The following is a 25,211-nucleotide window of genomic DNA, read 5'->3' as shown; positions in this document are numbered from 1 at the left end:
TACTTTTTCCCACCGAGGCTTCTAGACTTCTGATTGGCCAACATTTCTGCACGGTTAGGAATCTAGCGCCACCTGCTGCTTTGGCATGTTCATAGCAGCGTTTTCCTTCATTTCTGCCTTTATGTGTGGACGGGATTATTTTTTAAAACGAAAACGGAAAATCTCCGTTTTCAAAAATACCCGTGTACGTGTGGACGTAGCCTCAGTCTCTGACTGGAAGCGCTAATTCGTCATTCGGCTTTTGTCAGACTAAAGTAACTGTTAAAACTGTTTGAAAAGCTCAGCTATACAACAAGGAGAGATTGAGAATTTCCTTTTAGTTCTCAGTTTATTTGATATTGACAAAAGTTAGTCAGTTTTGTCTGTTCTTCTGTAAAACAAACTAAGATTTATTTTTAGAATTAATATTTTGTTTCTAAGTGGAATTGACAATTTAGTCTGTTTCGTTTGTTCTGTTTTGAAACTTAAACGCTTTAGCGGCTGCCTTTTGTGTAGTTTGCAATATTTGCCTTTATTTATCTGAAAAAGTCTCATGTTCCTTAAGTACATCTACCCTGTTGAACTTATTATGGGAAATAAATATTTAAATAAAAACAAGCTGCTGATTATTTCACATTTTACTTGTGAGCAACAGCACATTTAAATCTTACAAATATAGTTATTTGGCTTATATCGTGATAGATATCGTTATCGCCTGAAATGAAAAAAACATATCGTGATATGAAAAAATCTCATATCGCCCAGCTCTAGTTGTAATATATCTATATCACTAAAGCACTTCTGGATGGATGCAAACTGCATTTCGTTGCCCTGTACCTGTGCATGTGCAATGACAATAAAGTTGAATTCTATTCTATTCTATTCTATGTGTGCAGATGTGTGCAGATTCCAAAACACTGCTGGTTTGGAATGATCCTGATTTACTAACATATGCATTGAAAAAAGTACAAATTTAAAATGAAATTACAATGAATACATTTACAAACTGGTGTTTCATTTTTACATTTCACTTTATTTATTTCAATATTTTTAAAAATAAATTTATTTAACATTGAACAGTCTCAAAAAGCTGCAGTCTGATTCTTCTGTAACTGCAGTTCGAATATTCTTGTGTGAACGTGCTCAAACAAACTTTTGTAATCTGGTCCTGTCCATCTTCACCCAATGTGCAATCAGGTCTGCTTCTGTCTTCCTGGCACTAATCACTGACACTGGATCAGCTTCATTAGAACCCCTGCAGAAAACCATATGAAGCAATTGCACATTTTTGGGAGGTTTGAGGAGTTTCTATAAAAAGTGAAAAATGCTCTTGCTGTACCTCAGGTCCAGATGATGGGCTCCTCCAGATATGTTGAGTGCTATCAGTGAGTCACTCAGGGATGTGCGCACCTAAAGCACAAAGAGCTAAGTAACACACATGAAACAGAAGCTTTACTGAATTATAGCTAATTGGTTGACACACTTACCCCTCCGTTGGCCCATGGGTCCAGGTCTCCATTGGAGAAAATAATGTTGCTGGCTGTGGAGAGAGCTGCACACACGAGACTTCATTAGAAACACTAACCGAGAGACAAATGTATTCAAACTTTATGGCAACAAAAAGTTTTTCGTCGTACTTCTTGTTTCACTTTATACAACATGGCTCATTCACACGAGCACTTCTATCTAATGTTAACGTACATTCATACTTTGGCATGCAGCCTGGGATCAAACCACCAGTTCTCTAATTAGGGGACGACCTGCTTGACCTCCTGAACTACAAGCCAGCCCAGCAGAACTGGTGAAATGTCTGTGCTGCAGGCAGGCATGTAGAAAAGCGCGATATAAGACACAGTCCATTTACTATGTAGTCTGTGGCTCTAATCAACAAACCATTTCCTTTATTGAGCCACGTGCAATATAACTTCTAAATGTCAGTCTCATCAGTCTGTTGGTCTTCAGCTCTCACCGTCACCCCAAAACTGGATGTTGAGCCAACCCGGTCGTGGAACCACACCCCAGCGTTTGGAGCAGTACAGCCTGCGGTCTTCCTCAGTGAAAGGCATCGGAGGAAACATGTCCGTCACATTGTTGCTCTCGTAACATAGCTCGATCTCCGTGCATGCCTGCAACGACACAGACGCAGGTTCATCAACATCAGAAAGGATAATATCCAGTTACTCACAGTTAAAATGATCTAAATCTAACTTTCCAAAGCACTGTAGTACTGCCTCGGGGCTTCTTCTGCTCTGTTATCGGTATCAACAATTCCACAAATTGTGTCTTTTAAGATCCATGTTTACATGATTCAAACCCATGTCTACTAATCTACTGTTCCACCCCTGGATTCACATCTGGAGCCAGATCCAAACATCTCTGTGCAGAGTCACTAAAACTGGACTCACCAAAGCACAAAGATAAATCTGAATCATTTTATGAATGGGGAAAGGCAAAAAATGCACGTTTAATCAGAGGAGACTGGTGACTGGGATAACTTTCACTTTAGTGCTCTGGAAGCAACAGGAGGAGACGAGGTCGGCGAAACATACTACGACTGTGGCATCCCTGAAAATACCCATTCTGCCACAGTGGATCAGTAATGTCACACATGTGGTATTACTAATTCACCAGTGGGTGTTGGAGTACCTGGTAGTCCCAGGCCAGGCTGTCGAAGCCCAGCCCACACCCAGTGGGATCAGCACACTCCAAATACAGGCTGTACAGGTCAAAACAGGGCAGAATCCCGGTGGCGTTGTATACGATCGCTGAAAGATGAAAGAGACATACAGACGTGTTATTAACCTTCGGAGCGAGAGAGAGAAAACGCAAAAGCCCAACATTGTTAAAAGTACCAAAGGTCCACACCGAAGGCCTCATTAAGTGACATAAAGGTTCATATACAATAGTGATCAAATAAAATATTAACACAAGGAATTTGAAGAACTAATCATACAGTGGTGCAAACGTCATTAGTGAAAACCAGCAGCAAGGTTTGGTACAGTTTATAGAGAACGGTCTGAATTATTTACTGAAAACAAAAAGTGTCACATGGAGTGGGTGTAACGGGTGGTCCATGATGGACAGCAGTTCACTCGTGAACTTCTCAGACACCTCCAGATCCTGGACCACGATGCTTCTAGCCTGCCCCCTAGACTCAGGCCTCTCCACCACATCATCAGCAAACCTGAAGCTTAGGTACAGTTAAGCGAGCCAGTCTAAAGCAGGCTGCAGTGAGAAGAGGTGTTTGAACAATGGTTACATAATAGTGCAAGTTATTTAAGGGTTGGTTGTGCGTGACGCGGTCATTACAATCACCAGCCAATCAGGATGGGCAGAAATACGCAGGGAGGGGAATCCCATAGAGACACATGGAAATGAATGTCGGGAGTGAGAAGTGCTACTTCCTTGTTGTCCCTATGCTCTGTCCTAGCTGTGCTGTTTAAACAAAGTTTTGATCATCACTGAAAGTCTCACCTGCAGTGTCTCTGAGGTTACCCAGCAGGTCCGATCCTCCCAGCATGGTTTCACAGGCTACCTGGAAGACAAAGCTGTGTCACCTTTGTCTGGGGGGCTTCATGCTGGTGTTAAGTTGTTCACAATGATCACCTTTACTCTATAATAAAACATTTCTAGGAGTGAGCTCTTCCATTATCATGCTCCCTGATATCAATGAAATGTGTTGGGGAGGGTATCCAAGGCTCGACCAGCCTCAAGCACGGCTTATCATTTAAATAACACAAAATCTAATGACATGAAGCAGACGGCCTCATTGCATCTTATTATAACACTATGGCTTCTGTTGGTGTGGCATCCTTTGTAAATGTGTTTATACTTTAATGAAATCTGTCATCGGCCCTCAGAGAGGTCTTCTCCAACCGGTAGCCCTGACCAGTAACCGTATCCTTGCTAGTGAAAGACTTATTATGGTCTCGGATTTCTCTGTAACACAGTGTTATTTATAGCATTCTGTCAAATTATAGTCTGGAAAAGACGCCACACGTCCTTCTTCAGCCTGTGTACCTTGACAGGATTGGCAGGCATGTTCCCCATGAAGTGAGTACTGTAAGGGTAGTCCAGCATGGCCATCAGGGTGAAGGCATTCCTTAGAAAACCATTCAGCTGGTGGATGTCCTGGGCAGATGATAGAGGCTTGCACAGGGCAAACGCTGATTGAATGTGACGATACTCTGGCGACAACAACAGAGAGTTTTTCATTATCAGTTACTTTACTTTTTATTACAGGACTTTCCAACTACAAGTAGCACCACATATTCTTTATCAGAAGTCCTCGACAAAGAGAAAATAAACCTTTTGTGCGATGTGCTGCTATCCGGTTGTTCAGTGATGACGCGACGAATCCTACTTCCGGGTCTAAAGTAGTCTGCGTTTAATATGGCTTTTGTGTTGTTAACATGTTTAATGTTATGTATTTTCTTCTATTTGATCTCAAAAAGCTCCTAAAACAGTCAGTGATCCCTGTTGACCTCCCTCGGCTTTTATTACCGCTAATCATTTATTTAAGCTCAGTTTTTAAAACCTTAGGATGTAACTACAGCCCAGCCCATGCAGCAGTATATGAATGACTAACCTCGTATTGTGGATGGATTATCTCAGTTGTTCTCCTGGCTGAAGTTTGGTCCTTTTACAGCATCCTGCCATGCGATTACATTTGTTCCTGACCACCGAGAACACTCACGTTAACTTTTATCGAGTGGAAAAAAAGTTAGCTTGTTTATATTATGCTAACATAGCTGTGTCGCTAGCGGTCACGTAGCACATCGTTATGTACCAGCTAGCCCAACTTCAGTAACCCTACAAGCGTCACTGCTGTTTAGTTTTCTGTCTTCATTTATGTTGGAAGTGATAACAGAGCTGTACGTTTTAATTTGTTTCCAAAACCCCGCAGTCAGGACATGCTATATTGTATTTAGATAGAAGCTAGCGAGCTAACTTCCTGCTAACTTCTAACTCCGTTAAATGTCATAAATTCGGTTTTCATGGATGCCTGGATGTTAAACTCAATTGTTACACCTGGTAGAGCAGAACGCTGATCATTTTATTAAAGATGAAAGACTTTAGACAGTTTTTCAACTCTCAGTAATGCCATAGTGATCGTTTGATATATGAACCTGCAGCGGAGTTTAGACCCAGACACGGCTAGTGACGTCAGACTGAACAACCGGATAGCAACACTGCGTCACTGAATATTTAAATAGCAGTTCAAATTAAAGCCATCTTTTCATTACCCTGCGATTCAGCCAGTTCTTTCAGCTGATGAAAAGCTCCTCTCACAGCATCTGTGCAGTCAGAGGAAACACTCTCAAAGTCCTGGAGCCAAAGAAAGATCAGTTTGACGGTTACTGCAACGCTATGGTAGGAAAACACTTTCATTTCAGTAGCATGGCAACGCTGAGGAGCCAAAGAAAACTGACACAGGGTTGAAAGTTCCTGCAGGACATGGTTTCCATTATTAACATACATCCCCTAGCTGATGGTCATGAGAGCACATAATCATTATGTACAGTCCTGATCAAAGGGCCGCACCTCCACAAACCACGTAAACCCCAAACACAGAAATCAAACATGAACCCAGTAATGAGTGCACCGTTATTATTGATCACTTCAATGCTTGATGCGAGCGTTTCCATGAGGTCAGTGGGAAAATTTCTCCAAGTGGTGAAGACGGTTGCATGAAGGGCATCTACTGCCTGGAACTGTTTTTGTAAACTTTGCCATCCATCCACAAAGGATCTCAGTTGGATTTAGATCAGGAGGTCCAAGAGTTTTAGCAGAACTACTGTGTGTATTGCAGTCTGCACACTTCAGACATGACAGATCCACATTGATCTGCAAATGTACGTGGAGGCTTGCCTGTAAATCATGGGTTCTTTAGCCCCGAGGTCACTCAGCAAGTACCACCATGTGGCATATTACTCAGTCTTCACAATACAACACAAACTGTGCTTCTCCTTTCTTTGTCAGCTTTATTACTGAAACACAATGAACTCGATGCCAGCTCCAACATCCGAGGAAAATGCAATGGTTACTATAGAGCCTGGGATGAGTTTCAGTCAGTGCATTGTTCATATAAGTAAATAATGGAAGCAACACAGGTTCCTTTTGATTAAACCCAATAATCAAGTATCAGAGCAGAAGTGCTGTGATTCTGACTCTGCAATCTCTTCTTCTTTAATCCTGGCTCATTCTGTCCAACCCAGTAAGACCATAACGCATTAAAACAGCAACAACAACACGAAAACACTGCATGTCAGCAAACGTCCTCAGCTGAGGAAGTGCAGTGGGCAGGATAATCCTCGTGTGAAGCTTATACATGAAGTAAATACATGGGCTCACTTCCTTTTTCAACAACAACACTGGGCCTGTTTAAAAGCTCTGTTTGGTTGGTTTGTCCATACTTGCAGCTTAGTTAAAGATCACTTTAAAGTGGGTGGATACAGAAAAGTCTTTCCATGTTTGCCTCTCAATCATACAGCGTCACGAGCTGGGAGAGAAGGAAAGGAAGCAACTTACACTCGCAACATCTCGGAAAAACTGCCTGGAGTCTCCCAGGCCAGCAGTGGACAGGATGGGGGCGCTGGCGGCCAGAGCTCCAGCCACTATGTTTGGATATTTGAGTCTCATATAAACTGACAACATCCCACCATAACTGCAGGAGCAGATACAATAAACAACAGATCAGCATATATCATAAAGAAGACTCACACATGCCAGAATTGTAAATACCTGTGTGTTTAAACTTGTCAACTTATTATTCGTTTATCATTTTACACTTCAGGAACACACAGAGGTTACTGAAGCTTGCACTCTGCGGCTCCTGTTAGATCTGGTGTCTGATTCCCAAACACTATTTATCCTGGAAATGTCTTTTAGTAACCTTACACTGTCAGAACAGAGAAGCTTGTTTCATTGCAGGCTGCTGCTTTAGTTCAGTGCGTGAGCAGCTGGGTTCAAGCCTGACCCTTGACCTTTGCTGCATGTCTTAACCACATTTCCTGTCCATCTCTACTTAATATCCAATTTAAAAAATTATTTCAAGAATGAGGAAAAATCTAATTAAAGCAAGTTATTAGAAATTGGAATCAAAAGTTGTTATGTCTAGGGGCAGGACATACACATTCATTTAAACCGGCTTTAACAGGCTTTGTTGATATGCCCAAATATTAAAGTAAAGAAATAAATACCTACAGTGTAAAGCACAGCTAAAGGCAAGTCACACAAGCAGAGAACAATGATGTCGGTGTGAGTTAGGGGCATCGTACCTGCCACCGAACACGATGGCTGGACAGTCTGTGGCTCCCAGCTGCTGTTTCAGCTCAGTGATCATGATGGCGTAGTCAGCCAGGGCTTGCTCCACCGTCAGCAGGCTGATCTGAGGTATGTTGAAGGAGTCTTTCTCAAATGGTAGCGATTTGCCGTAGTACCTCTGTTAGACAGAAACAAGCAAACAAGAAGTTCAAGCTTTAAGCAACAATCAGAAGACGGGCAGCCACGGTCCAGCTGCTGCAGCTCACAGGTCCAGCATGAGGACGTCCTCCTACATCCTCATGCTTTACTCTAGCTTCAGCTTTACTCTACTTGCCTTTTTGTTACACGAGGTGCAAATAGTCTTGAGCCACTAATAGACTGGTCACAAACACTGTCTGAGTTGTAAAAGAATCTTCTTACATGCTCAGCAAATATGACCAGTGCCCTCTGCTGTGCAGCCAGCTCTGTGATGAATCCAGAATTCAGGGCAAATTCCCAGATGTCTCCTTCATTGCCAGTGTAGAAGAAGATGGGTCCAAAGCCTTTTTCCCAGTACTGATCTAAGAGGACAGGAGAGACCGATATTACGGATCACTTGCTGCTGAATGTCTTATATTATTAACAGGGAACTACATTCACCTGTGATCAGGTAGCGCTGATTAAATGTCCCATTTCCCATACTGTTGAAGTTGAAGTGATCCAGAGTCTGAGTGAAAAACTTCTCTGTGAACCGTGGATCTGCGTCATGATGCTGTCGTGACTAGAAAAAGGAATGAAATACATAAAGATCAAGACTTTAAACAGGAGTGTCATTTTACATTGTGAATTATTGTTACTGGTTTGTGCACAAACTGGTAACTTTTTTCCTCAATCAGGCATTTAATGGTCATTTCAAATCCATGTCTGATATCTGTAGTATGGAAACCATCTAGATAGAAAATGGGTATTCTCACCAGTGACAACTATAACAATAATAATAATAATAATAATAATAATAATGGATTGCATTAATATAGCACTTTTCGAGACCCTCAAAGCGCTTTACAACACCACTATTCATTCACTCTCGCATTCACACACTGGTGGAGGCAGCTACAGTTGTAGCCACAGCTGCCCTGGCGCACTGACAGAAGTGAGGCTGCCATATCGCACCATCGGCCCCTCTGGCCATCACCAGCAGGCGGGAGGTGAAGTGTCTTGCCCAAGGACACAACGACCAAGACTGTCCGAGCCGGGGCTCGAACCGGCAACCTTCCAATCACAAGACGAACTGCCAACTCTTGAGCCACGATCGAATATCTGAATCATTTTCAGATATTTTAATTATTAAATGAAAACTTACAACAGTTATAATTGGGAACTGAGAAGCATATAAACCTGTAGGCTCCAGTCCACACACCACAAACAAATCCCTGTTGAAGCTCAAGCTCTGCTGGGCCGAAGTCGACAAAACACTCAGCTTTATCACTCTGGGCTCTTGGCGTTCCCAACGTTCCCATGTTGTCTGTAGAGTATAACCCAGCTGTCCTGGGATGGAGCCTCCACTTTACCATTGCGCCTCATCCTTTAAAAGTAATGTGCATGTGCACGATGTATACTGCGCTGCTATTCTCCTCCTCTGACACACAAACAGAAATCAACTGATTTCACAAAAACCAATAAGTGGGATCAATAAGAAATCCAAGGAACTGGTTCTTGGTTCCCATCCCTAGTTTTAATGGAGTTAAACTATTTAATGATAAAATATCAGTAGTTGTAATTGAATTACAGATATCTACAACAGACACTTACATTGGTGAGAATAACAAAAATTAAGAACCAACTACTGAGAAATTAAGAGTTTTTATTTAATCATGAATATCTTTCCTTGGAAATTTGCTGTGGGCACAAATCCAATTATTGGCATTAGTAAATCCATGTTTGCCCACTATTTCCTGTGGAAAAATAAACCAGGTCTGCTAAAAACCATCGTAGTGTGACTTTCGCCCTTCTTCAAATCTGTGAACACTCAGAGAATTTCATGTTTAACTGCAGAACCAAAACATAGCAGGGGAAGTAATTATTGCTGACTCTGCAACATTGCTCAGTTACAAAAAATAAAGTCTCTAATTTTTTATGGTAGTTTCATTATAAGAGAGACAGACAGAAAAACACATCACATAAGCAACACCAGCTGATTGTGTTCATCTGGACGTTTCGTCATCATCAGCTGACGTCTTCAGTCTCAGCTGACTGCAGGTTTCCAACCTTATAAACAGGACGTTTGCACAGTGACTGAAACGAGCAGCAGTGAATGAACACTGGGCTGGGAGGTCAGCTTATGATCATTCATAATTTGGGTGTTGGTCTTCCCGAGTTTTTACATGACGTTGTCAATCACAGAGTCAATCTAAAGCAAAAATATTGCCATGAATTATTGTAACGGTGCAGGTCGCTCAGCACGAAATAAACGATGGAGCATGAAATGACGTTTTAATATTTGACCGCACAGCTTTAGCAATTCATCTCCAACCATGAAAATCAGCGCCTGAGCAAACTTACAAAATCAGGTGTTCACCTGATTTTCCGGCTGTAGTTTAAAAACGCGCTTTACATGAACACAGACCGAGCAGCCAGTTAGGCTAACTGGATCACGAGACTCTGGCCGGAAGTAAGGCATGATGAAAACATTGTGTCACGTTACCTGCAAATACGTGTGCGGCAGACTGTGCAGCACGTCAACACACAAGACGAGCGCCACGGAGGACAAAATGAATCTCATGTCCACGGATGTCACCAAAATCACGTCACAGTACAACTGGCCAGAAAGTCCTTTAGTTTTTAAATTCCCGACTACGCCTGCGTCGCACGTCATATGATCCAACGTCGCAGTGATGTGTTTAAGTGCCTTCTTGAATAAGTCGGAATTTCCAGGTTCACAGTCCCGTACCCGAGTACGCGGAAACAAATCTCCGAGAATACGTTTGTTCTTTGTAGAAGTAACATGACAAGATTTAACACATATAAAAACACTCTCTCAAAATACTCTAAATACCCTTCTACTCTAGTCAGTATCTGCATTAAAATTACCTGACAGCAAAATGAAAATAAACAAAAATGAAATGTCACCGTATACATGGTACCATGAAAGAGTCTTGAGCCACTTCTCAGTTTTCTGGTTAAATATTTCTGCTTGAGAAATGGGAAAAATATTGAATTACTGACAGCTCTAAAGAGATCGAAAGTCAATATTTGGCGTGACCAACAGGGCCTGAATTCTCTTTAGTAAGTTTCTTTATAATTTCTTGAATTTATCCAACATTTCTCGAAGCTTTTTCGAGTAGATTCTTTGGGAATTTGGGTTTTTCTTCTGTTATCTGTTAGGATGATCTCATGCTGATTGAATAATGCTGAAATCCAGGTTGTGGGAGGTTAATCTATGACTCACAGCTACATTGTGTATTTTCTGTGCAGGTTTTTTTCTGCATTGGGAGGTTTCTAGATCATTTTCTTGCTGAAAAATTACACACCTGAAAAACCAAAAAACTGCAGATTGCTGTAGATCAGGGGTCTCAATCTTCACGTCTTACTGACGGGAAGAAATATGTGGTTTCTGCCTTAAAGTGACTTTTTTTGTTTCCTGTTTCCTGTTCCTGACTTTTACATACTGATGATGATTGTCTCAGATAATTTAGGATGTCCAATGCAGAGATATCCTAAACTTCCCTCACTTTTAGCAGCAGCAGCAACTGCAACAAAGTGCTTACATATTTCTTTAATGGGCAGGGCCATGATAAGACTCGTGGTGCACATAAACAGTAAAACACAACCAGTGCAGCCGGTTGACCCAGTAAGGTATGAATAAAAAAGTCATCCTTTTCCTTGTTTTGCAGCTTTATGGCAGTTTTTAATGCCTCTGTTAGCTTTCTATTGTGCAGAGCTGTGATTTCTGGAAAACAGATGACTTTGTCTCCTCGTTTCCTTCTGTGAAATATTTCAGGTAAAGGTAGGTCAAAGGTCAGTGTGAATAGATTCAGCTCAGAACTGCTTGGAGATATAATGTAAGCTACACCATAGTTATAGGCAATATGATATGACTGTAAACACTGGACAATGTGAGGTATTTCATTGTTAGTTTAATGATCAGACATTGAGCCTCAGTGGGACCAGCTGTATAAATTAAAACAAACATAAATCCACTGACTCAGACTTATAAATGATATATGACTAGAATCAGGACATAATGTCAAACAGGTATGCGTAAATCATGGGCAATTCATGTATTTTGTAACGGCCGTTCTTACGGTACGTGCAGCGTTAACAGGTGAATTCCACAGTCATTGTGCCACTGTGGGTTTTATCTCAGGAATGTGAATAGAGAACCTCTTTGTTGCAGCTGGGTGGAGACTTCTGAGGAGACCAGTATGTCTTACTCACACTTCCCTGTGAGCACAGACAGGTCCAGAGGACGAGAGACCAACACTGACAGAACTCAAAGCAGCCACTCATTCAGGAACAAAAGGTAAGCAGCAGTCTGAGTGTGGAGTGATATTTCAGAGAGAAGCATTTAAACTTGTGTGAAGTGAAGTAAGCAGCACGGGCAAACAGGCACTGCATATGGTACAAGGAAGTATTCCAGGAAAATTGTGCTGAATGTTACAGATCAGTGAACTTTCTCTCCAGCTGCATCTTTTCCTTCTTTTTGCTGCGTTCGATATATTCTGTATTTCTCTAATACCTGTCTAATTGTCTTCCTCTTTTACATCACCGTACTCTTCTCCATCAGACTACTTCTTTCTATCCTGCCTTAAACATCCTTTCATTGATCCTTTTACATTTCACCCCAGCTGTCATAGGGCGAGAGGCAGGGCACCGGTCACCGGTCTGTTACTGAACTAACACAGAGACAACCATCTGTGTTCACATTCACACCAGTTTCTCTTCAGCCTGACAGAAGTTCCTATTGTTCTTAACACAAATAGTTATTATTGTCATCGATATTCCGAAAATGTGGGAATAATGACAAAATCTTCAGACTTGCTCTCACTGAAGTGTAACACATTTTAGAGCGACCAACATTTACTGTCAGTAAGATAAACCCTCACAAATATATATGAGAGCCTCAAACAACACCATGATAGGATGAAGGCACACACACACACACACACACACACACACACACACACACACACACACACACACACACACACACACACACACTATATATATATATATCTATCTCATATGTCTACACCTATTTTTAATGTAATGCACCAATGTGAGACATAAATATTGTGTTTGCACAACGAGAGTCTAAAAGTGACATTTGTTATCAGATTTTAAGGGTTTCCTGTTTTGTTCGTATTGGGTCAAAAAAGAAAAATTAGAATATGTATAAATTATTTTTCTATGCATGAATAACTTTATAACCGCATTAAGTAACTGTGATAAAATCATCTGCTTTGAGAGTAAACACGGAAATGCAAAAAAATCAAATCAAATGTCACCTGTTGATATCAGAGTGTCTCTGTCTTGTATTTCCACTCCTGGCTTACAGGATGCTTTACACTGAGTTACTGCAACTGTGGCAAAATTCGGTCGAGGCTGTGGATGCGAAGGACTGGCCAACAGCTCTGGCCAAACTCAATGAGATCAGTGAGCCCACTTCTCGCACGCTGTTTAATACTGCCTCATGTTACCTGGCCCTGGGGCAGCTGGATTTGGCCTTGAAGGTGAGTCACTCCAAATGATTGAAATGGAAACGTCTATAATCTTTAACCAGTGGCTGTCAGGGATTACTGGTTATTTCACAAACGCTGTCAAATCAGGAAACGTCCTGGACTTTCCAGGCTGTAAATGAGCAAACTGAGCATCGTATGTGGATCATTGGTGTGTGTGTGTGTGTGTGTGTGTGTGTGTGTGTGTGTGTGTGTGTGTGTGTGTGTGTGTGTGACTGTTTGAGGGAGAGAGAGATAAAGAGGAGAAGTGAAGATGAAGAAAAACATACAAAGAAGGTCAATAAAAAGCTGTACATGCATTATTATTTACTGTATCACTCGTGAGTATACACACACGTACAGTAAAGCTTTGATGTCGTCTTTCCCCTCTCTGCTATCCAGGCTTTAGACTTAACCATTGCTAAGGATGAACGCCTTGCTGTCGCCTTCTTCCAGCGAGGAGCAGTGATGATGGAGATGGGCAGGTAAGAAGGACCATTTCAAACTAACTCGTAGTCTGTGTACATATTACCATTTCTCAAAAAGACGCTGTGTAAAGTGTCAACATAAACAAGATGTGATGATTTATATACGAGAGAGTCAGACTGACAGAAGGCTACGCTTCCAGGAGCACTCACCCAGTAATAAATCCTGATTATTCAGCTAAAGTCCGAACAGGTCAGTCCATCTGAGTGCTAACACAAAGAGACAAACAATATTTACTTTTTAATATGATGGATTATTAATAAGATTTAAATGAGAGCTAAACATAAAATCTGGTAATAGTTGCTAACGCTCGACTTCATGACAACTTAAGATTTTGCCCGATAAATGTGAACAAAGAGGCAGAGAACAGGATGTGCCGAAATACACAATTTAAATACACAAAAATAACCAAAAATCATATAATTCATCCATCATATGCAGTACGCCATATGTTAATTCACTAAATACATTAAAGGGTGTATTATGAGGAGTATGGGAGACGGCCTGTGGACCATTGTGGTGGAAAGCTGGAACAGACAATAAAACTATTGTGAAATTTTCCTTTGTACTGATACACCAGAGACCCACAGGTGTGGGAGGTGGGCTGGGATTAGTTCCTGGCAACTCATTTCTCAGTGGACCAACTGAGGAAAAACATCTAAAACTAAGAAACAGAGATTACGTTAAATTTGAAAACAGCTTATTGGAAAATCTGAAAAACTAAAAGAACATTTACTTCATTCTTCACTAATGAATACTAAATAATAAATAATAATATATAAAAATAAAATAATAATAATAAATAATAATAAATATAAATATAATATAAATAAAAATATAAAAATATAAAAATATATATAATAATAATATATATTAATAATAATAATAATAATAATAATAATAATAATATATATATATATATATAAAAATATAAAAATTATAAAAATAATAATAAAATAATAATAATAATAATAAAAATAATAATAATAAAAAAACCACTTAGATGTGTAGCACCTCGCATCACCACCAACGTTACATCATATGCTCCACACAGACAATGAAGAAGAAAAACTGTAAAAACAAACCAAATAAACAGACTGTAACAAACCGCGGCAGACCTGCTCTTCAGCCTCACACACTGACAACAACAACACCACAGCAGGACCCAGTTCACACAGCGGCACCGCAGACCACGCCCCCGCCACACTGATGTAATATGAAAACACGAAACTACGAAAGATGTTCATGTATTACTAAAACATGACAAATTATGACAGAAAAGTTTGGCGCTGGTGTGGTATCTATGTGATTATATTATTTATACATTGTGTGCTATTCAGGTTTTTAAATATACTGCCCGCATTTCTTTCTCTCTCCAGGTTGGAAGAGGCTCTGTCTGACTACATCTGGGCACAGAAACATATGCGAGAGAACGTAGTGATCGACTACAAACAGCTGGGACTGAGATTTAAACTGTACAGCTGGCAGGTCTGACATTCAGCCTCACCTACACACACCTCGACACAAGGACACACCATCATCAAGGATTCGGTTCAGTGCACATTAAAACGCCATAAAAAGGAAATTCAGCCCCGTGCGGTCTCATCACCACCTTTGTGTAGTTCAAATATCAGCCACACACCTGTGAGCTGTCAAAGCCTCGTTAATGGAAGAAGACACACGTGATGGTTTTGTTACTGGTTCCAAACAACAGTGCAACTGTGTGTGCCACTGTGAGTTTTAAACATTTCATCATCAGATACAGTCAGCATAACGTAAACTACATAACAGCTGTGGTGGTTGTCCAGACAATCGTCCACAAGAATCATACATATCCAGTTTACCAGCTCAGCTGCTGCTCAGCGAACATCTGAAATAAAGCAGTTTCATTTCATTTTAAATGCCAAATCTATTCTGGAGAAACAACCTGTCATTCACCAGAAATTGTTTGAATGCACTAAAACGGGTAACTGTGATATGTTCCAAGGTGTTATACAATGCAGCAGCTGTGTATTGTCAGATGGGCCAGTGGGAGCAGGCCAGGGACGTCCTGCTGTCAGCCTCCCAGGAGAAAGGACCAGGACGAGGGGGGAGCATGGAGGCAGCTTTGGAGAGCATCAGGGTGAGTTCATTTGTTTTTAGGTTTAAGGTTAAAGACTACTTGGTACGATCCTGGTTTAGCTGAAAAAAAGACCCTGTTGGAAAACCGAACATGTCACAAAGCCTTCCTCAGGTTTTATGGTTACCATGGTATTTATTATTGTCCAATCAAATGGACCAGCAGTGAGAATTTTACATGACAAATGACTGCAGAAAGTGCCGATGGAGTCACCTGTTGTTGGTTTAAATAAAACAAATATTTCACCAAACAAGACTTACAATGACGTCTAAAGCCTAGACTTAAAAAATGAAATATAGGCGCTTAAGTACAAGTGGTGATTTTATTATTCTAAAGTAATATTACAGTAAGACTCTGCTGTCGCTAAGTAAATCCCAAGAGTTGATTGTGTCCATCTGGACGTAGAGTTTTCAGGGGGAGAAACGTTTCGTCATCATCAGCTGACTGCAGGTTTCCAGCCTTATAAACGGGATATTTGCACAGTGACTGACACCAGCACCACTGCATGAACACGGTGCTGGGAGTCAGTTTATGATCATGAGACTCTTTACTATAACTTTAAAAACAGAATAAGCAGGCCCTGGATCCTCTCCTGGTACCTGAGGGTGTGGTGTTTCGTCCCAGGAAACAGGATGTGGAGCAGCTGCAGCAAAGAGACTTCTTGGGAAAAGCAACGGTACGTAGAGAGTGCCTGTGGTACACGTGTTTATCCATCCATTCGTTTTCTTCTGACCGTCTTATCCCTGCCGTCACACAGTGAGAAGGCAGGGCACACCCTGGCCACGGTGCCAGCCTGTTGCAGGGCTGACACGTTTAGAATCAGCAATTAACAGTTCAGTTCAATTTTAACGAGATAACGAGAGGATGGGCAACAGGTGGAGACGCAGCTCGAATCAATCAGACAGAGGACAGAGGAAGCATCAAAACCTAAGAAGCAGAAATTCACCAGAAACATAACAAGAACTAAACTGAAACAAAAGATGATATTAATCGAAACATCAACACTGAGTCACCAACTCCAGGACAGCATCGAGCGACATACAACACAACGACATAAATGACTGTAAGACAACAAGGTTCAAAAGTCCACAAACTCAAAATGCTGAACTATGACAATTTGATTATTGAAATGATTAAGATGTGCTCTTAAAATAAGCTTAAATGAATCCTGGCACATGTATCAGGTTATTTTAACCCAAACAAACCGATAAGTGTAGCTCATTAAAATAAATATAAACGTCGGCCCTGACTAAATGTATGACAGTTGAAATATGACTAAAACACATCATTTAAACTGCACTTTATATTCATTCATGTCTAATGCTCTCCCTTTGCAGGTGATTTCCTCCATGATACCCAATGATGATTTTGGAGGCTTTGAGCCTTTGAGGCAGCAGGTGAGCCTGACCACAGCGTATGTGTGACGTTACTGTGAGCTGCTACAGATGCTAACTGTCATTGTCCTCTGCACAGAAACCTGGCTTCTACGAGCCGAATGTGGATGGAGCTCAGTGAGTTTGTTACGTGATGACACAGAACATGTGTGTGGCCGATGCTACTACAGGGCTACAGCAAAGCCGTGCTTGTAGATTTACAGCTTATTTTGTCCGTTACCTGTTAGGGATTCTCGATACATGCAAGTGCGTGTCCCTTACATGGCACGAGGACCAGGACAGCTGACGGTGCCTGGAGGCGCGACGGTGTTTTTATTTGGAGAGGAGAACAGAGATGGGATGGCCACTGTCATATATGATGGACAGGTGAGGAGTGACCTGCAATCTGAAACAATGAAAGAGGGTTTTGAATCTGACAATATGAATATTATAGTAAGTGGATTTAATCACTTTTATTTAAGCAGCAAAGATTCAAGAACATGGAAGAGACAATAAAAGTGAAACTTTAATTCAAAATAATCTGTATTCAGTTTCTCTCTGGATGAGTTTGAAGTCAAAACCTTTGTTAATATGTGCAAAAATTAATTATGTGCTGATTGCAATGGTACTGATAAAAGTAGTTGATGGTATTTCAGAGCTCTTAACCTATTTTTGCAACTTATCTCTTTGAACTGGTTCATTTCCAAATGAAATGAAAAGTGTGAAGTTATACCACAGTTTAAGACTACAGGCCAGCATCACTCCTCTCCCAATGTTCTAACATTATTTTGATCATAAATATGATTATCACTTTAAACAGACTGACTCTGGCCTTCCAAAGCAGGGGTCCCCAATCCCAGTCCACGAGGGCCGGTGTCCTGCAGGTTTTAGATGTCTCCTTGATCCATCACAGCTGATTTAAATGGATAAATGACCTCCTCAACATGTCCTGAAGTTCTCCAGAGGCCTGGTAATGAACTAATCATGTGATTCAGGTGTGTTGACCCCAGGTGAGATCTAAAACCTGCAGGGAGACCGGCCCTCGTGGACTGGGATTGGGGACCCCTGTTCTAAAGGTTCCTAGAGCCAGAAAAAAGACAACTGGAGAGCTTTTTCTTTTTGTGCCCCGTCTCTGTGGAACAGCCTCCCTCAAGACCTTAGGCAGGCGTGCTCTGTGCAGGTCTTTAAAAGTCTTACATGTCTTAATTCTATGGCTTTGAGTTTTTACATTTTTACTGTGTTTAACTTGTATTGCTATGTATCGCTTTTATTTTATTTATCGCTTTAGTTTCAGATAGTTGTACAGCACTTTGTTTGAAAGCGCTTTATAAATAAAGTTATTATTATTATTTATATTTTATATAAATCTTATTATGTATTCATTCCTGCTCAGGTTCTTGAGCATGTATTCTTTTGCTGTCACAATACTGAGAATTTCTGTATACAAGCTTTATTTTCATTGCTACAAATCTAATTTTTAGTCGTTTTTTGCAGAGAGGACTTCTGCCAGCATCCCTTCTTCAACCAGCAGATGTCAAGACGTCCAAAGGCAAAAAGGACACTGTAATATACTTCTCTTTGACTAACACAACACACAGTATTCATGTTCATGCCGCCCATTTAAGAGCTTTAATGGAGGCACTTTACAGATTGATCAAAATGACATTCTTCAAGTTCTTCTCTGCTTCACCCACCGAGATGAGACAACACAACTGTTGTGTCTGGTGACATTAAATGGATTAAAGGCAATTTCAACAAAAAACACAAGCTTCTGCTCTGTGACAAATCTGTTTTCATTGTGGAAAGAAAACTCTTCATTATTTATTCTCCTGTTCTGCTTCCTTCCACAGAGAATTTCCAGTGGGATTCCCCTCCCACCAGGACTCAAGCCACCCACTCGCCCACAGTCTCAGCATAGTCCTGCAGCTCCTCCTCAGGGTAAAAATCACTCACACTCTGGTTTATCTTAAACCTTTTCACCTTTTTTCATTTCATTTGCTCCTTCAAAGCAACTCTCCGCTGTGAGAGATCATCCCAACGTTACAGTAATGTTTTCTCTGTTTGGTCTCGTGGCTTCATGTTTGCCAGATGGCCCTGTAATTTTAATCTTCTTAAGATTTTCTTAACATAAAATATAAAAATACAAAATCTTTATGATGAAACTTGTAACTATGGTTGTAATCACAGTACTCTTAAGATTTGCAGTTGTATTACATTGTTAACAAGACGGACATGAAACCAGGAAAAGGATTACGGTGTGATTTTTTTATTTAAAAGTAAATCTTCTGCCAAATTGTTGTATATGAACGATAACAGCCGCCAGTTTGTTTCATGCTCTGATGAACAAGGATAAAATATTAAAATGTCTGTTGACATGGCAACATAAATTGGTATAGCTGTTTTGTGCTAGTACTAACTTTTGGAAACCTGGAGTTGCACCACAGATGAAGTATGAAGGTGCATCCTCCTCACAGACTGAATTAGTACTGAAAAGTAAAGCTTTGTAAAACACAGCAGCCATATTTGTGTCAGTTTTGCTGGTGAAAGAGGACCTAGAACGCAGGATCAGAGCAGGCAGGGATAAAACAAGAACGGCCCTTTATTGGAGGCATAATAGCAACTAAACAGGAAGCAGTAAAAATGCCAAACTCCATGAGAAACTTTGGAAATGCCAGGGAAACACTTGGAGGATCTGGGGAACAGAACTAGAGGAACTGTGGAACAGTAAGAAAGAGGAATGCTAACAGTATCATAAGTACACTACAGATTAAAGAACACAGTGTGATGAAAACGTAAACGGGACTGAGGGTGACAAAGGATGTAAACACATATAAAATAATTAGGGAGGGGGAGACACCATGGAGCACAGCTGGAACTAATCAGGGAAACAAAGCAGGGCGAACTATGCTAAATAGAAACTATGCTAAATAGAAACTATGCTAAATAGAAACTATGCTGAATAGAAACTATGCTAAATAGAAACTATGCTAAATAGAAACTATGCTGAATAGAAACTATGCTAGTTGGCTTTTGCCATTGCCAGCTTGTTCTGAAAATAGATGTGATGGCGAGGGGTCATTTGACTGTTAAACTTCATGCTCACTAACCAGTGACTTGACAAACACAAGTCATTAGCCAGTGGTCATATCCTGAAAGAGAAAATCCTTTCTGACACTTTAAATGAACAAAATTTATAGAAAGAACTTCTTTTATTTCATGAAATCAGTCATGATCTGATGTGTAACCAGGTGATATGACAAACTGGGTCTGCTGTGAAGGCCTTATGAAGTTTCTTGTTGACCTGATTTCAGGCTCATTGGAAAACTCAATTGCCCGCCTCTGCCATAAACTAATCAGGAATGTCTTTTCCAAAACAAACTATTAGTATCACCCTGTGGTGATCATTAAAGCCAATGCTTGTTAAGGTACGTCTGTACTTATTCATATTCAGTAAGCCTGTGCATGTTGTGTTGATAAAACGTGATTGAAACATGTTTAAATGAAGTAAGTTGAGCTCTTGAAATATTTTAATCCTTCACAATTTTGTCATTTTACTCCAACACTATTCATTAACTTTTACCCCAGTACTACTTGGGCACTTAGATAATTACATTTGTCTCCATACATAACGTTCAACAAAGTGTAGAGTCTGGTTAACATAAAAGCTGAATGGGTTTACAGCCACTACCATCCTCCTAGCTTTGTCCGGGTTGCAGGGGTATAACCCAGAAGTGACAGGTTAAGAGGCAGAGTGCGACCTGGATAGCTCACCAGTCTATCACATAGAGACAAACAACCACTTACATTCACACTTTAGGGTAATTTGGAATCACCAATTAACCTAGCTCTAATAACTGCATGACTTTTAACTGTGGGAGGAAGCCAGAGTCCTCAGACAGAACCCACTGCAAACTAGCCAGATTGTGGATTTGAACCCATGTTCTTGCTATGAGGCAACAGCGCTAACCACCACGCCACCAAGCTGTCAATCTAGGCTCAACAAATGTAGGAAAGGCTATGATTTCAAGGCTTGATGCAGGATTTTTCCGTATGTTTTTGTCCTTGACAGGTCAAACCACAATAAATAGTGTCGAGCATACATGGTGTGTGTGTAGTTGCCTTTTAAAACTCCAGGGATTTTCCTGCAGTTTGAAATCTCGTGCGATCTTGTGAATTTCTTGAGTCCAGCACCTAACCACTCTCACTAGATTGCATCACGTCATCTCAACAAGAACAAATTAAGTTGTTGAATTTCATAAAGATCCTACATGATTTAATTACCTTCACCATAGAAACATGAAATTATTTTCAAATTACAAGTTAGACTTTTGATGCATCTCAATCATCCAGGAAAGTAAATCTCCAAAAGTTGATTCTGTTCACCTGGACGTAGCGTTTTGTGGGAGAACCGTTTCGTCATCATCAGGTGACGTCTTCAGTCTCAGCTGACTGCAGGTTTCAACCTTATAAACAGGACGTTTGCATAATGACTGAAACCAGCCCTGAAGGAACAATGGGCTGGGAGGGCAGTTCCTTAATCTTAATTATGCAAAGTCTCATGACCACTGATCAACAACCACTGATCAAAGACCTCTGATCAATGGCCATGAGTCCCATTCACAGAGAGTTGGGGAATGGCTGCAATCACAGCATGTAAGATGGTGACAGATGTACCCTTAGGCCCCTCCTCCATTCAGAGATGGTCTTTCCCTTTTCATGTAAATGGCCTCCTTGACTCGGCCCTCAAACCAGCGCTCCCCCCTGTCCAGGATGTTACATCCTCATCATTGAAAGAGTGTCCACTGGCCTGTAGGTGTGCATAGACTGCAGAGTCCTGGCCTGACGAGGTGGCTCTGCTGTGTTGTGCCGTCCTCTTAGCCAGAGGTTGTTTGGTTTCCCCGATGTATAAATCCTGCCAATCCTCCTGCACACTATGTTACTCTGTTTGTGTCGGGGACCCGATCCTTGGGGTGGACCAGTTTTTGGCGCAGTATGTTTTGGGGTTTAAAGGTCACAGAGACCCGGTGTTTAGAAAAAATGCGTCTCAACTGCTCTGATACTCCTGACACGTACGGGATCACTACAGGTTTTCGCTTGGGCAGCGGTTGTCCTTCTCTCCTGGATCAGCTGGAGCTTTCTTTAGGTGCCTTCCCAGCTTTGACAAAAGTCCAGCTGGGATAACCACATTTACTCAGGGCCTTCTTGATGTTCTTCTGCCTCCCTGGCTGCTGTGTCAGTGGGGATGGTGTTCGCTCTGTGTTGTAGCGTCCTGATGACGCCCAGTTTGTGCTCCAGTGGATGATGAGAGTCAAACCTTAGATACTGATCCGTATGTGTAGGTTTACGGTACACGTCAGCTTTAGATGTCCCCCATTACTGATGGAAATCTCACAGTCTAAGAAGGCTAACCTGCCCCTTTTCATATCCTCCCTGGTGAATTTGATGTGTCGGTCCACAGAGTTAATGTGGTAATGTGGTACGTCCTGAGATTTGATTTTCAGCCAGGTGTCATCCACATATCTGAACCAATGACTTGGTGGTGTTCCAGGGTAGGATAGCAAAGGCCTCTTTTCCATTTCCTCCATGTACAAATTGGCCATGATGGTTGAAACTGGGGAGCCCACGGCACACCCATGTTTCTGCCTGTAGAACTGAGCCTTGTATGTGAAGTAGGTGGAATGAAGACACAGTTCAAACACACTTGGTGGATGCTGAGAGCGGTCCTGTTGCTGAGGTTGGGGTCATCCTGTAATCTCTTACGGACCGCCTCCAACGCTTCCGTGACTGGGATGCAAGTGGTCATGAGAATTTGCATAATTACAGTTTTTTACAGATGCTAGGACACATGTCTCAATACTTAGGTCACGTTTGCAAAACTCCTCACACAGTGAGCACAACAGAAGTCTATGTGGGCTAAACTGAGGACCAGTTATCATTGTTTTGGCACAAAATGCATTCAATGACTACATCTCTCAAATTTCATGAATTATCTTCTCACTCAGACACAACAACTGCCAAAAATCTTTGCACGTACAGGACATTTTGCATGTGCTTACATACTGTTTTCAAAACTGTTAAACTTATGGCCAAAACAATAACACAATGCAAAACTTGAAAAGACAGCAAAATCCAACAGCAATATTTTATTGAAACATATTTTAAATCTAAAAATGCAGTTTAACCAGCCACAGCTGATTCTCATTGTAGATGAACATCTGCACAGGTGTTACTCCTTCAATTTTTCAACTCCTTCAATTCTGGCAGCCAGAAGATTCTTTCCTAGGTGTGTTGCCCTAGATGACATAAGATGTGATGTGGATGAGAACCTGTGGCCAAATGGAGGAGACCGAGTAGATTAGCATTACTATTGTATGTGTATCAGTGGATGGTGTGTATACAAATTCTTGTATTTTGGGATTACTTAGTGCAAAAAAATAAAAAATACATAAACAAATATTAACGAATTCTGCATGATGTCTGATTCATTCCAGTAACATATATTGAAATTATAAACAGAGATGTGTCCTTGTTTTACACAAGGAAACACTGTGTAACATGTTGTTAGTGTTTTTTAGGTCATTGTTTTGTGGGTGACAAAGTGTGTTTGTCGGCTGTCAACCTTTGCTAGTGTTCTGGAAGAATGAGGTTATTTGAGACCTGAATGAAGTGTTTTGGTAGTTGTAGTGCATTTTGAATGTGAAATGAACTGCTTTGCCAAGCTGACGGTCAGTTAGGAGGATTGTGTGAAGAGTTTGCAAAAGTGACCTAAGTATTGGGACATGTGTCCTAGCGTCTGTAAAAAACTGTAAGACTGACCTCCCAGCCCATTGTTCCTTCAGTGGGCTGGTTTCAGTCATTATGCAAATGTGCTGTTTATAAGATTGAAACCTGCAGTCAGCTGAGACTGAAGACGTCACCTGACGAGTGACTGAAAACGTCCAGATGAACAGAATCAACTTTCGGAGAAAGTTAAACTTTTGTAAATGTAACATCCATCATTTTTTACAGTGTAGGCCCAGCTGCCTGTTAGAACAGAGAGCGCACAATTACACAATCAGTCCCCTCTGATAGCCTCCTGGCACCGCCCCCCGAACCCACTGCAACACAACTGAGCCACAATCCATCGACTGTTGGCTGAAGCCTTGTCATAAACAGTCAGATTTGAGTTCAAATTGTTTCAATGTTCAGTAAAGGTCAGGAGAGAGGTGCAACGTGTGCATGTGCAGACATCTGTAAAACAAGGTGGAGGCTGTCTCGTGATTTGGGGCTGCATCTCAGCCAGTGGTGTTGAGGGTCTCGTCAAAATGGATAAAATTGTGAATGCAGAAAAATGCATGAATATTTTGATGCACTACACAGTATCATGGAAGACTGTCTGTGCCTTTGTGTAATGGATGATGCTACTGCACACACTGTGCAGCTCTTAGGATGGTTTTCCATGAAATCTACTTTACTGGTTATATGTGTTTGGTGAGTTGTTCTTTTTAGTTGTATTGTTGGAAGATAAAGCCTGCACTGAAGACTGGAGATAAAACAACGATTAAAAAAAATCATTGCTGGTTCTAGTGGCTTTCATCCTTTTTGTGTTTGCTGATATGCACCTTTACTGTGGTTTCCCTGCAGGACATCTTACCTCAGACACACCTCCTCCATCTTACATTACTGCCACCCACTCTGAGACTCCCAAATGCACAGCCAAAGCACGAGAGCAGGTAAATCCTCCTTCGAAAGATGAAAGCCGATGCACTGAAAGAAGGACTCACAGCTGATTGCCTCGGACACACAAATGCACACACTTTTTCCCTGATCTAAATATAATAAGTTTTGTGCATTTGAAGAAACCGTTTTGTAAAGTTGAACTTAACAGCGCAATGTTGATTTGTTCCAGTTAAGTCACTGTGACACTGGAGGACAGCAGACGTGTTTGATTTTGGAGTAAATATTCTTGTTCTGACACGTGAATATTGGTGCTGCTGGTTAAACTGCGTTGTGAAGGTTTCACTTTGGGCTCTGATATGAATTTTTTGCTAAATTATTCAGGTGAGTAGAGAGAAGTCTTTGAATCAAACAACAACAAGCACAAAACATTAAAACCTAGTAAGATTCCTGAAAATCAAAAGATCTTCAGTCGTTAGACGGTTTGTTGAGATTTCGCGACACAGCGCATGCATGCAGTGCTGCAGATGTTTGTGACACTGGTATGTTGTCACATCTGTTCTGAGCTAAAACAAAACTCAAATCTAAACTAATCACTTATTTGTTTGAGTTTCTTTTCAAACTTATTTAACATAC

The 25,211-nt window shown here is 41.0% G+C and overlaps 2 protein-coding genes across 5 annotated transcripts in view; one reads left to right on the top strand and one right to left on the bottom strand.

Moving 5' to 3' along the window:
* Nucleotides 1–997: 997 nt before the first annotated feature.
* Nucleotides 998–10,099, bottom strand: dpp7 (dipeptidyl-peptidase 7). Its single transcript, XM_086313171.1, has 13 exons — nt 9,929–10,099; nt 7,885–8,005; nt 7,666–7,805; nt 7,260–7,423; nt 6,511–6,646; nt 5,226–5,307; nt 4,000–4,166; nt 3,454–3,514; nt 2,626–2,744; nt 1,949–2,105; nt 1,467–1,531; nt 1,319–1,389; nt 998–1,234 (listed from the first exon to the last, which is right to left on the bottom strand). The coding sequence occupies exons 1-13, from the start codon at nt 10,097–10,099 to the stop codon at nt 1,123–1,125; spliced, it is 1,566 nt and encodes a 521-aa protein (XP_086169297.1). The 3' UTR covers nt 998–1,122.
* Nucleotides 10,100–11,002: 903 nt separating this feature from the next.
* Nucleotides 11,003–25,211, top strand: part of LOC147316646 (neutrophil cytosol factor 2-like) — a 19,198-nt gene continuing 4,989 nt past the window's right edge. Inside the window, exons 1-13 of one of the 4 annotated variants that reach the window (XM_086313170.1) lie at nt 11,003–11,079; nt 11,621–11,746; nt 12,782–12,956; nt 13,344–13,426; nt 14,807–14,915; nt 15,415–15,549; nt 16,115–16,222; nt 16,884–16,943; nt 17,020–17,057; nt 17,168–17,306; nt 18,414–18,482; nt 18,770–18,857; nt 24,543–24,631. In XM_086313170.1, coding sequence (XP_086169296.1) covers nt 11,003–11,079; nt 11,621–11,746; nt 12,782–12,956; nt 13,344–13,426; nt 14,807–14,915; nt 15,415–15,549; nt 16,115–16,222; nt 16,884–16,943; nt 17,020–17,057; nt 17,168–17,306; nt 18,414–18,482; nt 18,770–18,857; nt 24,543–24,631 — 1,296 coding nt within the window. Of the gene's footprint in view, nt 11,747–12,781; nt 12,957–13,343; nt 13,427–14,806; nt 14,916–15,414; nt 15,550–16,114; nt 16,223–16,883; nt 16,944–17,019; nt 17,058–17,167; nt 17,307–18,413; nt 18,483–18,769; nt 18,858–24,542; nt 24,632–25,211 lie in introns of all 4 variants that reach the window. The other 3 variants (XM_086313169.1, XM_086313165.1, XM_086313168.1) reach the window with 3 other exon arrangements.

This window comes from Aulonocara sp. 'chitande type north' Nkhata Bay, linkage group LG12 (genome assembly GCF_057382095.1).
Source record: "Aulonocara sp. 'chitande type north' Nkhata Bay isolate Kocher_YH1m ecotype deep benthic linkage group LG12, A_spYH_male_GT1.1, whole genome shotgun sequence".
Taxonomy (NCBI): domain Eukaryota; kingdom Metazoa; phylum Chordata; class Actinopteri; order Cichliformes; family Cichlidae; genus Aulonocara; species Aulonocara sp. 'chitande type north' Nkhata Bay.
Note: the sequence above shows the minus strand (reverse complement) of the source record. Positions and strands in the feature narration are given on the sequence as shown.